Below are 14,422 nucleotides of genomic sequence, written 5' to 3' on the forward strand. Positions count from 1 at the left end.
TCCCCCGCTCCCACCTCTCCCCACCCCGTCGGGTACGGGAAGGTCCCAGCCTCTGCCAGGTGCCCGAGGGCCATCGTGGCCGCCGCCACGGGTCCTCATGGAGCCGCCGCATCTGTACCCGGTGAAGCTCTACGTGTACGACCTGTCCAAGGGCCTGGCCCGGCGGCTTAGCCCCATCATGCTGGGTGAGGGAACGGGGTAGAGGGCTGATGGAAAAAGTCAGGGCCGAGGGGGAAGAGGGTGCGGGCCGGCCGAGGAAGGAGAAGCCGAGGCCGGCGGGGGGAGGGAAGGGCCGAGGGGAGAAGGGCCGAGTGGAGAAGCGGGGTGTCTAGGGCTTGGGCTCCCCTGAACCCGGCTTTCCCACCTTCAGGCTTTAGTCCGGGAGAAGGGATGTTGGAGTCACGCCCTCCCCTTGCGGGGCTCGGGCTGGGACCAAGCCCTCCGGACCCCCTTGAGCTGAGGCTGGGGTCCCGGCTGGCCCTGGCCTCACCTCGGGCGCCCCACCTTCTCCTCCCTCCCTCGGCGTGGTGTGAGGAGTTGAGGATGCCTCCCGCGGTGTCCCTCGTGGTGGAAGGGACACTGCGGAGGATGTTCTCGGTGTCCCTGGAAGAGAACTTCCCTCTGCGCCCAAGGGGAACTTCCTCTGCAGTCCCCGAGGTAGGTGGTTTGGGAGCTGGAGCTGCAGATGGGGCTCAGCCGTCGCGCGCACCCGCAGGTAGAGGTTAAGTGGGGTCAGCAGGAGCCTGAGCTTCGGAATTCGCCACGCTCGGCCTAAACAAGGCCCCCAACAGTTTTTAAGTTAATTGCTTTGGCCCAGATATTAAGTAAGGAATTCTGGGGAACAGTTGGATGCTGTTGTATCAGTAGAGACTAGTAAAGGAAGTATTTTGGTTGCGCTTTTTTAAACTACTTTAATTCACCTGTCCTGTCAAGGTACGAGATCCCAATAATGAAAGTAACTGTACTGTATACCTAAAATGTGCCAATAAATTCAATGAAGAAAAAATAAGTAAACTATTTCAATTCTGGGAGATATTAGCCCTTGTTTGTTGTAAATCAAACCTTATTTCAACCCAAATACCAGGATGTCTTGTGTCAACTTTGTAATTTCAGGTAATAATTGGCAAGAAAGGATTCTAGGAACTGAAAATTGAATAGCTTTGGCAACATCTGTTTGAATGGCAGGTGTTTTTTGGCTTCTGTGAAGACTCTAGAGAAGGAGTTGTTTGGTGGTAGACAAGGGGTTCAGAGGTCAAGGAAGCAAGGCTATCTTTTTTTTTTTAATTTAACCCAGGGCCCTGTGCATGCTAGCAAGCTCTGTACCACTGAGCCACAGTCCCAGCCCTTTTTATTTTTTGAGACGGGGCCTTGCAAAGTTGTCCTGACTACTTTCAGTTTGAGATCCTCCTGTCTCAGCCTCCCAGGGCACTGGGATTACAGGCCTGCATCACCATACCTTGCAGAAGGTTATTTTGGAGGGTATCTTTTCAGTGTCTCTGAGTTTCTAATGTGTCATAGTGAGCTGAACTTAATCCCTCTACCCTGGGCTAGCGAGTGCTTTCTGTATTTTGCTTCACATCAGGATATCTAGGGTGCTTAAAAATATATAGGTACTGGGTGGGGATATAGCTCAGTGGTAGAGCACTTGCCTAACATTCAAAAGGCTCTGGATTTGGTCCCCAGTGCCACCAAAAAAAAACTTTATTTCTGATATATATTATTTGATGAGATAGAAAAAGGGTTATATGGTTGTTTAATATGCATTTAAAGTGAAGGATACATATGTGTTTACTTAGGAAAATCATTCTGTGGGAGGAAACATAGAAATTGCTAACCAGGATAACTTATGGAAAGGGAGCCTCATGACAGGGGACAAAAGTGTCTTGCTGTGTACTTTTCCTTATTGTTTCACATATTCATGTATTCAAAATAAAGAAAGTAGGGCCAGGGACTTAGCTTAGTGGTGCTGCCACCTGCCTCAAAAGCACAAGGCCCCAAGTTTGATCCCCAGTACAAAAACAAACAAGATGAAAAAATAAATTTTAAATATATGAACTCTACAGCCATACTTCACAAGCCTTAAATCAGAATCTCCTATAATTTTGATCCACAAATCTGCACTTTAATAAGCTGCTCGGGTAATTCTTATGCAGCTAACCGATTACTGGATAGCAGTTTGGGCCTACCTCTGCAATTGTTAAAATGAGTAAAGCAGGACTGGGGTTATGGCTCAATGAGAGTGTACAAGGCCTAGAGTTCATTCCACAGCACCATAACCACACCAAAGGTAAGGCAAATGTGAAAGCAAAATTTACAAAGTCATTGTTTAGGGAAATGCGAGTCATTGATAAGATTACATCAGTCCAGTTCTAACCTAACTGGGAGCTGAGTGTGGTGACATATGCCTGTAATCTCAGCACTTGGAAGGGAGCCATTTGTTCGATCATATTGAGGCATCAGTTAGATATTTCTTAGCTACCTAAGTAAAAGTCACCCTTTTACCATGCATGATGGAGCACACCTATAATCCCAGCCCTCGGGAGGCAGAGGCAGGAAGATCACCACGAGTTTAAGGCCAGCCTAGGCTACATAGTGAATTTAAGGCCAGTGTACACTACAGAACAAGACCTTCCAAAAAAAAAAAATCTTCTTTACACTGGGTACTTTTTGTTCTGTTATCTAATAATTACCGCTTTTCACTGAAGGAGGCCTCAGAGGTTAACTTCATTATTCAACAGATACTGATGTGCTTATTATGTGTTAGTCAACGTGTGGGAGATGTTAAAGATAAAAACATACTCAAAATAGGTACAGATATGTGCGATCTGTGCTGTTCAGGAAGCACACTGGTGCTGAGACACAAAATAACTAGGGATACCTACTTTAAATAAGAGTATTGGGATCTCTTCTCAGCTATTTGGCTAAGATCAAGTGAAGAGTATTGGGTAGTGACTTTCAAACTGAACCTTTAGGATAAGGAAGAAGCAACTGGAGGCTGATGGGGAAGTTACATTGTTCCAGGTAGAAGAGGGTTCAACCTGCTAGGGCCTGGAGGCAGGAAAGAGTCCAGTATGGGAACTGAAAGCAGGCTTTGTAGATACAATGGGTGAAGGTAAGAGCGTTTTAAGTGAAGGAGAAATAGCTGACCTGCTCCTCACCCTTTTAAATAGATGTGAAATCCAGAAGGCTTCAGCCTGACAAGGGAGCTTCACCAGTTTGTCCCATCAGATTTCAGTGGTATTTCTAAGGTTATCATTTTGTTACAAATCTGATCCGTTCTTTTTCTCATACTGCTTTTATGACTTTTATAAAGGCAGCGAAGAAAGGATTCACAAAGCTAATGGTCATTTACCTTCTAGAGTTGAAGGCTTATGGATATTAGGCATTATCTTGCTGGTTTATCCCACTCAGGTAACGCCAACCTTAAATGAGATCAGGTATATCCCAGTTCTGTTAGTTTCATTACAGAAACTGTTACATTTGGGAACATAGGATGGATAGGTAGGTAGATATTTCTAGGCAAAATGTAGTATTTTTTATTGAGACAAGGTCTATGTAACCCAGGCTGGCCTTCAACTCTCAGCAATCCTGCTCGGATTACAGGCATCCACCACCACATCCAGCTAGGCAAAATACAATTTAGTGAACATTTGAGATTTTATCCTATGCTCAGTTTCTTGCTTAATTCCGTAGTATAAATAATAATAATAGCATCTCTGTTCTCTAGAAGTTAATTTCTCCCAAAACAAAGTGCATGTATGTAAAAAATTAGATTAACATTTTACAGAGATGATGATCTGATGCCAAAATGAAAATGGTGAACCAGGATGGTGATGCATGCCTATAATTCCAATACTCTGGGAGGCTGAGGCAGGAGGATCACAAGTTTGAGTCCAGCCTGGACAGTTTAACAACAGCCTGTCTCAAAAAAAAGAGAATGGTGCAGCAATTTCAGTTGTTTCAGCAAAAGCCTGGAGCTCCTAGAGGGCAGGAACTCTGTCTCATTTTTCTGTGTCTCCAGTGGCCAGAAGCAGTGCCCAATGAGTTAGTTTGGTTAAGTTTTGTGGTGCAGGGGATCAAACCCAGGGCCTCTCTGAGCTACACCCTTAGCCATAGGAAGTATTGATTATAGAAATGATTAAGGCTTGGACTCAAGCTTGAAGATCATGTAGAATTTATTTGGATCTGAGGGAGTTTTTTGTTTTTTTATTAATAAATTTTACTTATTTTACCCCATTTCCCTTCAAGCCCCTCACCTCGCTATGTACAAAACCTTTGTTTCCATTTTTTCCTATTGACTTTTTTTCTTGTCCCTTCCTTTCTTTCTCCTTCCTCTGAGGGTTTTGGGTGTTTTGTTTTGTTTTGTTTTAATGTTTTAATGCCATCTATTGTGCTTTGTTTTTTGTTTGTTTGTTTGGTTGGTTGGTTTTGGTTTTTTTTGGTACCAGGGATCAAACTTGCGACCTTGCACTTGCGAGGCAGGCAGCGGAACCACTGAGCTAAATCCCCGGCCCTGTTTTTTATTTTTATTGTTCATTGTATGAACTGTTTGATATCCACCAAATGAATGAACTTAGTAATTCTGCAATGTCTTATGAATGCAGCTTACAGAGCCCCATGCGCTCTTGCTCCTGCTTGTTCTCTGCAACCTCACCTGCCTGTGTTCTTAACACACTCACCACCAGCCTTTCTCCACCTGGTTCTGTGAGGGATTCCAGTCCCAGGGAAAATGATTTGGATGACTGTTTTCTCAGTTCTTCAAGTAGATGTCTGCAGAGTTAGTGTTGAACTCTTGCAGAACCACATTCCAGTAGGGCTGGGGAGCTCTGAACAGGGCAGAATGCCTTCAGGTCTCTTTTTCCTGTGGGCTTTTCATAGGTTATGCCCCCTGCTGGGGTACTTTCTCTCCCCCAACTCTTGGCCTGGCTCATTTCTGCCCGTCCTGAGATCTCAGCTCGGATGTCTCTTGCTCCAGGAGCCTTTCCCGGATCCCCAACCCCTGTAGTCTTTCTCTTGTAACCCTATTGTGTGCTGATAACATCGTGTATGCTCCTTAATGCTATTCATCATCCTGTTTCCCCTACTCTGTGCCTCGCTGGTCTGGAAGCTCCATGGGGGCCTTAACTGTCACTTGTGTCCCCAGAGTCCGGCACAGTCAAGCATCCAGTGAACAGGGTGGTGAATGGTGGGGACGTTGTTATCCCCAAAGCACTGCTGCAAGGCCTGGCTAATGACAGGCAATAATCAAGCAGGGATCCTCTCAGTACTGAGGAAAAGAACTCAAGTTACATTTATGCTAGGCATGAATCCTGTACTGACTCCAGGAAATCCCAGCACCAGAGCATTAAGCTGTGCTAAATTGTCCATCCTAGACTCAAACTTGTAATCTTCCTGCCTCGGCCTTCCAGAATTCTGGAATTTCAGCTGTACATCACCACACCCTGTTCTCCTGTCAGGTTTGTTTTTTTCTTTAAGCACAGGTTCGAACTCAGGACCTTGTATTTTCGAGGCAGGTGCAGTGCCACTGAGCTAAATCCCCGGCCCTGTCCAGTCGATTTTTGACAATTACTGCATGACAATTTCTAGATAACCTTTCTCTGTGCAAAGGAGGGGCAAATCCCTGATGTCAGGCATTTTTATACTGTTGGCTGCAGAGGGCTAGTTATGTTACACCAGTGTTTCGTTTTACCTTTTCCCACCTATAATCCAAGGTTAATCCAGTGAGATAAAGAATAGCTGATTTTTTAGGTTAACACTAAGCCTCTCCTGTTGCTAGTAAACTGCCTTTTTGAAACACTTTATTGTAGGAAGAGGACTCTGTGAGGTGAGCTGGGGCTACGTTTCATTTATACTCATGTATTTCCTTCCTCTGCCACGTGAGACAAAATGCTAACCACTCAGAGACCCCCGACCCCTGGAGTCCCATCACTGTCATCACTCTCTGTTTATTAATAGACATTTATTTAGCAGTAGCAGCGGCATACCAGGTGCTGATCTATAAGCAGCATGTGTGTCTATGCACAAGCTCCGTCTGCCTTGGTCATTGAGGAGGTGGGTGGGGCGCTCTCTCTTTGGTTTTTATAGACAGTACTCAATTGGCTGTTGTAATCAGTGGAAGGCTAGCTCACGTAGACCTCTGCATTCTCTGCTAGTCATGCTGGACAGCAGGGCTGATGTACATGTCTTCCACTTGTTCATACTTTACAGGCCTCAAAATGAAGGTGTTGGAGGTGCCACAGGCTTGGACTCTGCAGCCATCAGACACCCACTCCAGTTCACTGAGGAAATCCTAATGGGAAATAATCTACTGCTGTACTGTGCTCATAGCCTTTAAGCCTAATTCACTCCCAAAATGTCCTTGTGCCCTACTTCAGGCACAAACAATCAGTCCTTGCCTTCTACCCTAGTCAGGCCCCCAAAATTTAAAGATCAGCTCAGTCCCACTTTCTGATGTCTGGCAACCTGTCAAGCCACGGCCCTAATTCTTTTCCTCCCAAGGGTAGGGCAGAGTAGCAAGCCTTAACACTTCTACCCAAGCTTCTCCAACAAGTTCATTTTCATATCTCACTTTGTCTTGTTTTTATACCAAACCATATATCTTTACTCACCTAGACAATCTTTGCCCTGCCCTTCCACTTAAAAATGTTGCAAGTGTAAATACAGCTGTGAAGAACTTTAGATAAATAAATAAAAATAAGAGAATGAAAAAAATAAAAAAATCTTTTTTTCTAGACTCCTACTACCATTCTATGGGTGGATTGTTTTTACTGTTGCTGGGGATCAAACCCAGGGCCGCACAGTTGAAAGGCAAAGTGTGATTTCTAGCTACAGGCAATTTTAGTGATCAATAGAGAGGATATAATGGAGGATAAAGTAAACTTTGTATCCTGCAACTTTTGAGTTATTTTCAGATATAGTCACTGGCAGGATGATCTCCAAGATCCCTCCCCAAATTCTTTCAGTGAGGCTGGGTTTGAGCTGATTCATCTATGCCTGCCAGCTGTCCTGGCTCACTGAGCACAGGGGGCACCTGAGCGGCAGTAGCAGACCCAGGCAGGCAGAGCCAGTGCCTGAGTTGCAGAGTCATTTGTGTAAAACAAGCCAGGGCAGCCATGATTGGGGGAAGAACTTTGACCTTGATAGTGCCTCCTGTCAACCAACAGCACTGACTAAACAAAAGCTCAACTCAACAGATATTCATGGAGCAAATGTAGTCTAAATACCTTGACAGGTGCTGGAGTTACAAAGATGCATAAAAAACTGCCCTAGGTATATTAGACTAGCTGTAAAACTTTCAAATTATAAATCCTAAAAGAAATGAATTAGCCTTTGTTAGGCAAGTATTATGTGCCAATAACTGTGCTAGACATATTTCACATGTTATCTTTTTTATATATTGTATAGATTGTTATTAATAAGTCAATATGGTTTTATATGTGACTATATTTATTAGAAATATGTATTTGTACCTGTGTGTATACAGTTACATAGTAAGGGGTATCAATGGGTTCTTTTTCTAATAGGTGTGATGAAGCACCCTGGACTGCCAAATAGAGCTACACATGTGCATAAAGAAATTAGATACACGGGCTGGGGAGGTAGCTCAGTGGTAGAGCACTTATCTAGCAGGCAGGGGGCCTTGGGTTCCATCCCCAGCACCACCAAAAACAAAAAGAAACTACATATATATGCATTATATAGTTACCTATATGTTTATATATGTTCCATTAATCTGTCTTTATGTATGTACATACATAACTAGTTATCAGACAAGGATGATTTTGTGGAGAAGGCCAGCGAGCCTCAGCCTAACATTGAAGTCCTAACAGATATTCCAAATTTGTTATTGCTGCTGGTCCAAAGTCCCCTGTTGCCCTATGATCTCAGGATTTGCCTAGTTCTTGCCACATATCTTCTCCCCACTGCCCCCGTACCTGGGTACCAGGATCAAACTCAGGACCTTGTGCTTGCGAGGCAGGCACGGTGCCACTGAGCTAAATCCCCCACTCCTCCTGTATCTTTTCTTTTAACTCAATATCTTATGAAACAGACATCATCATGCCTTTTTTTTTTTTTTTCAGAATAGGAAACTAAGATTTAAATAGAATGGTAGAACTTTCTGCAGTGATGAAAACATTCTAGACTGTACTGTGCAGTCACTGACCAGTAGCCACTATGGCTGTCGAAAAATTGAAATGTGGTTAAGGCAACTAAATTTTATTTTACTTCCTCTTCATTCTGTTGGCCCCATGTAGATAATGGCCACACTATTAGACTTAGGGAGCTCAAGCTCCACAAGATTCTGTGTGATCTGGCCTCCATTATCCATATTACAGAGCTATCAAGATTGGGTGTCGGCCCACGGATTTAGCTCAGTGGTTCTGTCACCTGCCTCGCAAGCAGAAGGACCCAAATTCAATCCCTGGGACCAAAACAAAAAAGAATGGGTTTGTCTTTTTTCACTTGACTTTGAACTACTTAAAGGCAGGACAGTAATCTGTTTGTGTTTGTATTTTCCCACCTAACAGTGTTGCTGGCACATAGAGAATAAATCTGTACTGGGCTAGGAATGTGGCTCAGGGGTAAAACACGTGCTTATCATGCCTGAGGCCCAGGATTCAATCCCCAGAAACAAAAAATAAAATAAACAAATATGGCCAGGTGTGGTGGCATACACCTGTAATCTTAGCACTTGGGAGGCTGAGGCAGGAGGATTGTGTGAGTTTGAGTCCAGCCTGGGCTACATAGTGAGTTCAAGGCCAGACTGAATATATAGTGAGACCCTGTCTCATATAAACGAATGAATGAATGAATGTGCATTGACTGTTAAATGCATCACATATGCAATGGTTAGTTGCATTATTTTCTGAAGAATTTCACCTTAATGCAGTGGCAATAGTTTACATTGTTTTACTATGACCTCACCACAGATGAGACAAATTTTAAAAAGCAAAGCTGATTTGACCTCGGGAAAGAAAAGCAGGCATAAAATCATTGCACACTTACACTAATATTTTTATCTTCCCTCTGATAAAGGACTCATTGCTTTGGACTTAATACTGTGCACCCTTCTCATGACCCTAGGCCTGCCTTAAAGAAGAGATGCTTTACTAGACAGTCCCCCAAGGGGTTATGCCAGGTTCCTCAGGGCTTGAGGGACTGTTCCAGGATTTACTCAGGCTGCGGGGACGAGTCCCAAGTAGCTAAATCTCTTCTTTTCTCCACAGGGAAACAATTGGAAGGCATCTGGTAAGTTGTGGAACTCCTTATGACCACTTTAGGAAACAAAATAGCACTACACACAATTCAGTCTCCACATCCTAAAGCTCCACTAGGGCTGTTTTGCTCTTCCATTCTCTTTCAAGGGACATTTGGCAGAGTCAAGAGACATTTTTGGCTACTTGTGGTGGTTCACACCTGTAATCCCAGCACTCAAGAGGCTGAAACAGAAGGATCACAGCAAGTTTGAGGACAGCCTGAGCTACATAGTGAGTTCAAGGCCAGGCTGAACTACATGGCAAGACCCTGTCCCGAAAAAAAAAAAAAAAAAAAGACATTTTTCTTTGTCACAGCTTGGGGGAGATGCTAGTGGATAGAGACCAGGAAAGTTGCTCCACACCCTTTAATGTGCAGGATGCCCAAAGCAGTGATCTAGCCCAAAATGTCAGCATACGGAATAGAGAAGCCTTCATCTGTGAGCTGTATGAAGTTCATCAAGGGCCAGGGTTTTGACTCAGTGGTTCTGCCACCTGCCTTACAAGCACAAGGTCCTGAGTTCATTCCCTGGTACCAGAAAAAAAAAAAGAGTTCATCCAACTGCAGAATGAAAATACTCTGGGGGTGAGGGGGATTCATGACCAGAGACCTAACTCAGCACTAGAGTGCTTGCCTATGGCACACTGGAGGCCCTGGACACAATCCCCGGTGCCATAAAAACAAACAAAGCATGCCTGTACTGAACATGCATGGACTTTTTAAAAAATTATTCCCTAAACAATAGAGCCTAACAACTATTTACATAGCATTTACATTGCAGTAGCTATGGTACTAGGGAAATACTTCGCCATTTTATAACGGGCTTGAACATCATGGATTTTGGTGTCTTTGAGAGTGGGGTTCAGGAATCATCCCCATGGACAAGGGGTGGCAATTGTATCTTATTCATGCCTTTATTTGGTTGGCTTTATAAGGCTGGCCACCATGGTGCCATCCTTGGGGAGAAAGTATTACCTTTGCGGTGCAGTGCTTGCTTTCTCTGGGTCCCATCTGACTCCCTGTCTGTCTGTGCAGGCACACCTCCATAGTTGTGCACAAAGATGAGTTCTTCTTTGGCAGTGGCGGAATCTCCAGCTGTCCCCCGGTGAGTGTCGTCTACACCTTGCCCTGCATCTCAGGGACCTGGGGTTCCCACAGACTTAAGAATTTTGCTTCTACTATATGCCTGTCCTCCGCCCCAGTGCATGGAGGCCTGTGGCATGGTTCCTCATCACAACCTTGAGACATGTTCAACACCTAAGGCTGTAGCTCAGGGTAGACTGCTTGCCTTGTGCTCGAAAAGCCCTGGGCTCGATCCCCAGCACTGCACATCCTCCAAAACTGACTCACTGAAGGAGACCTTTTCCAGACACTACAGCCAGTTCCATTTCTCTCCGCTCCCATGGCATCTGTGGGCCCCTCTGTCTTACTCTTAGCATGTTATAGTGACACAGCTACTTCTGAATCTCCATGGGGAAGCATGTGTAAGCCCCAGCAAGCTGAGACCAGGTCTTCCCCATGTAGCCCCATGCCCTTTTCCCAAAACACTTCAGAGATATCTAAGGTTTGTCATGGAAAGGCTCAAAGACTAAGCAACCATTCATGCTGCTACTCATAAATGAAAAGTCAGCCAGACATCATGGGGCTCACACCTATAATGCTAGTACTCAGGAGGCTGAGGCAGGAAAATCAACAAGAGTTTGAGGCCAACCTGGGCTACATAGCTCAAGTCCAGTCTGAACTAAATAGTGAGACCCTATCTTGAACCAAAAAGGGCGTGGGGAATCATTCTTGATTTCCTCTCTTGGTCACCCTCACCCCCACCTCTCTTATCTCCCCAGAGCTTTCACCTTAGTCCAGGGCCCCCAATCTAACCTGGACTGCAGCAATAGCCTGGTCTCTTCCATCTGCTCTGCCTCCTCTGTTCTCCACACAGGAGGCAAAGTGGTCTTTTCCTGCTATCATGGAATTTTGGGTTGGAGCCAGAATCCTCCCCATTACTCTTGGAGTAAAACCCAGAATGCACAACTAGGCCCTCAAGGCCCCCCGATGGCCACCTTGATGTCATGCCCTCCCAGCCCCACCTGTCCCCCACTCCTTGAGCGCACCTTGGGCATCTGAACCTATATGCCGACTTCAGTACACCGTCAAAACCTCCACCCCATGAGCTTCTCTATCCTTTGTTTCTGAGTCCAACCAAGCTTTGCCTGTCCCCTCAGACTGAGGGAGTCCCCTATCATGTGTACTAAGGCCTTCTGTGGTTTTCCAGCACAGCCTTTATTGCCACTTATAATTACACACTGGTTGCATTCCCTGCTAAACTACCAGGTCCATGAGAGCAAGGATCTCATCTGCTTTGCATACATTATACCCCCAGTGCCTAGCATAAGACATGGCATGCAGTGAGTTCTCGATATCTGTTTGTCCTGTGAGTGATTAAGGTCTCCACTAGTGACCCCTCAGTCTCTCCTAGCAATGAGCTGTTTACCCCTGATGACATTTTCCTGTCCTGCTCACCATACTGTCCATGATGCTTAGACTGTGTCAGCCACATAGGAGATGCTCAGTGCTGTGAATTAATGACCTCACACATTTCTGCTCTGGAAAGGTCTCCCTTCCTGGATCTGTCCTCCATGTTCCTGTCGCTTTCCCTTTTGTTGGTGTCCCCACTGGCCCTCTGTCTCTCCTTTAGTCTTCTGTGACAGTCTCTTAGCCCATGGCTGAGGTTTTCTGTGGCATTCCAGGAGCCAGCACCTCTGCTTCCTGTACCATCAGCAGATTGGCCTCAGATCAAAAATGAACTGAATTGTGGGAATATTTGCAGATTTCTCCCACTCCTTCACATTTTCTCATTGTCGTAAAGCACAATCCAGTGTGTCACAAGAAAAATGGGCTGTGTTCTTTCTGAATATAAGTGTGGAGGGCAGGTGTGAGCCAATTCTACTTGTCCTTTCTTTGTAGTCAGACATGTTGGGGACAAAAAGAGACTGCAGATTCTGGGTTTCTATCTCTTAATCAGCTGAATGAGTAGACAGCAGAAGTTGTTGGGCCTGCAAGAGAATCAGCTTCTCAGGTCCCACCAGAAACAAGAATCCTAACTTCACGCTCTGCTAGCAGCACATGGCAATGGGAAGTCCATCAGGAAGCTGTTACCCTTGATACAAACAGGAAACAGCCATCACCATCTGCCCAGTGTGCTCTGAAAGTTAAAAATAAGTTGTTAGAACAGTGCATTTGTGGTCTTCTGTGGAAAGCCACATTAAAAAAAAAATCCAGCTGGGTGTGATGGTGCACACCTGTAATCCAGCACTCGGGAGGCTGAAGCAGGAGGATCACTGAGTTCGAGACCAGCCTGGGCTACATAGTGAGTTCCAGGTCAGTCTCAACTACATAGTGAGACCCTGCCTCAAAAAAACAAAAACAAAATTTTTAAAAATCCAGCAGATGGCTAGGGACGTAGCCCATTGATAGATGCTTGCCAAGCATGTGTGAAGCCCTGGGTTCAGTCCCCAGTACCACCACCACCACCACAAAAAAAAAAAAAAAAATCAATGGAGATGGTGATTCATGACTTTCTTTGGATTTGCCCTTCTAGGGAGGGACATTGCTTGGGCCTCCAGACTCTGTGGTTGATGTGGGGAGCACCGAAGTGACAGAAGAAATCTTTCTAGAGTACCTGTCCTCCCTGGGGGAGTCTCTGTTCCGGTGAGTGGAGGAGGGGCCGATTAGCGGCATTTGTCTCCCCTTGGAGGCTGCCACTGTGCCTTGTCCCTGGGGCACCCAGTGCAAAATCTGGCCCAGTTTTTGCTGAATGTAAAAAGAAAGCAGTTACCATTGCTACAAGAAGAACCCAAAGTTGTTCTGAGGAAGATAAGTTCTGCTAGAACTTTTTTTTTTTTTCCTGATACCAAGGATTGAACTCAGGCAGGCGTGGTGCCACTGAACTAAATCCCCAGCCCTCTGCTAGAACTTTTAAAGAAAAGGCAGCCTCTTCTTTCCTACTGATTAAAGTCAGCAAATGCTGTTCTCTACCTTTACTGGCCAGGTGCTTTGTCCTGAACAAAAGGTAGGTTTGTCATGGTACTGGCAAAGAAACAGACCCAAGAATCAGTGGAATAGTTTAGAAGATGCAGACACAACTCACTCAGCCACTTTTTTTTTTTTTTTTGGTACGGAGGATCTAAGTCGGGACCTTGCACTTGCAAGGCAGGCGGTAGAATCACTGAGCTAATCCCTGGCCCCTACCATCTCATCTTTGACAAAGGAGACAACCACTCTGATAGGAAGAAAGCCTCTAAAATGTGGTGCTAGAAAAACTGGATTTCAACCTGCCACAAATTAAAACTAGATCTGTATCTTTCACCATGCACTACACTAAAATTGAGTGGATTGAAAATCTAAATATTAAAACAGAAACACTAAAGTTGCTGGAAGCTAAGTTAGGTAGAACTCTTGAAGACACTGGCATAGGAAAAGACTTTCTGAACAAATCCTCAGTAACAAAGGAACTAGCACAGAGAATCAACAACTGTGCTCTCATCCTATTAAAAAGCTTCTGCACTGCAAGAGAAATCACCAACAGAGCTAAGAGACAACCTACAATGTGGGAAAAAAATTTTTAGCAGTTGTTCCTCAGACAAAGGACTACTATCTAGAATATATAAAAAACATTAAAAAAAATCATCCCCCACATTTAAAGACCCAGTTCAAAACTGGGCATCTGAAATGAACAGACATTTCTCAGACAAAGAAGTAAAAGCAGCAAATAAACATGAAAAAATGTTCAACATCACTGGTCATTCAAGAGATGCAAATGAAAACAACACAGATTGTACCTCACTCCAGAAAAAATGGCTGCTATCAAGAAAGCAACCAGTAACAAATGCTGGCATAGTTGTGGGGAGAAAGGAATCCTCCATTGGTGGGAGTGCAGACTGGTGCAACCATTGTAGAAATCAGTATGGACATACCTCAGAAAACTAGGATTAGAGGTCCCATTTGACCCAGCTATTCCCCTGCTGAGTGTCTTCCCAAAAGAATAGAAAGAATCATACCAGTGATATATGCGCACCCATGTTCATAGTGGCACAGTTTATAAATAGCTAAAACTTGGAAACAGCCCAATTGCCCATCAAATGGAGACTGGATAAAGAAGATGTGTTTATTT

At 44.7% G+C, this 14,422-nt stretch overlaps 1 protein-coding gene across 5 annotated transcripts in view; it reads left to right on the top strand.

The window, feature by feature from the left end:
• Window positions 1-6: 6 nt before the first annotated feature.
• Desi1 (desumoylating isopeptidase 1) overlaps window positions 7-14,422 on the top strand; it is a 26,369-nt gene continuing 11,953 nt past the window's right edge. For 4 of the 5 annotated variants that reach the window (XM_010634453.3, XM_010634452.2, XM_010634450.3 and 1 more), the window contains exons 1-4: window positions 7-185; window positions 9,228-9,249; window positions 10,291-10,360; window positions 12,851-12,960. In XM_010634453.3, the coding sequence (XP_010632755.1) occupies window positions 98-185; window positions 9,228-9,249; window positions 10,291-10,360; window positions 12,851-12,960 (290 nt within the window). In that variant the 5' untranslated portion in view covers window positions 7-97. Of the gene's footprint in view, window positions 186-370; window positions 961-9,227; window positions 9,250-10,290; window positions 10,361-12,850; window positions 12,961-14,422 lie in introns of those variants that run through there. The other variant, XM_010634454.2, reaches the window with a different exon arrangement.

The sequence above is a fragment of the Fukomys damarensis genome, unplaced genomic scaffold, assembly GCF_012274545.1.
Source record: "Fukomys damarensis isolate Sample0158 unplaced genomic scaffold, DMR_v1.0_HiC HiC_scaffold_19, whole genome shotgun sequence".
In the NCBI taxonomy this organism is placed as follows: domain Eukaryota; kingdom Metazoa; phylum Chordata; class Mammalia; order Rodentia; family Bathyergidae; genus Fukomys; species Fukomys damarensis.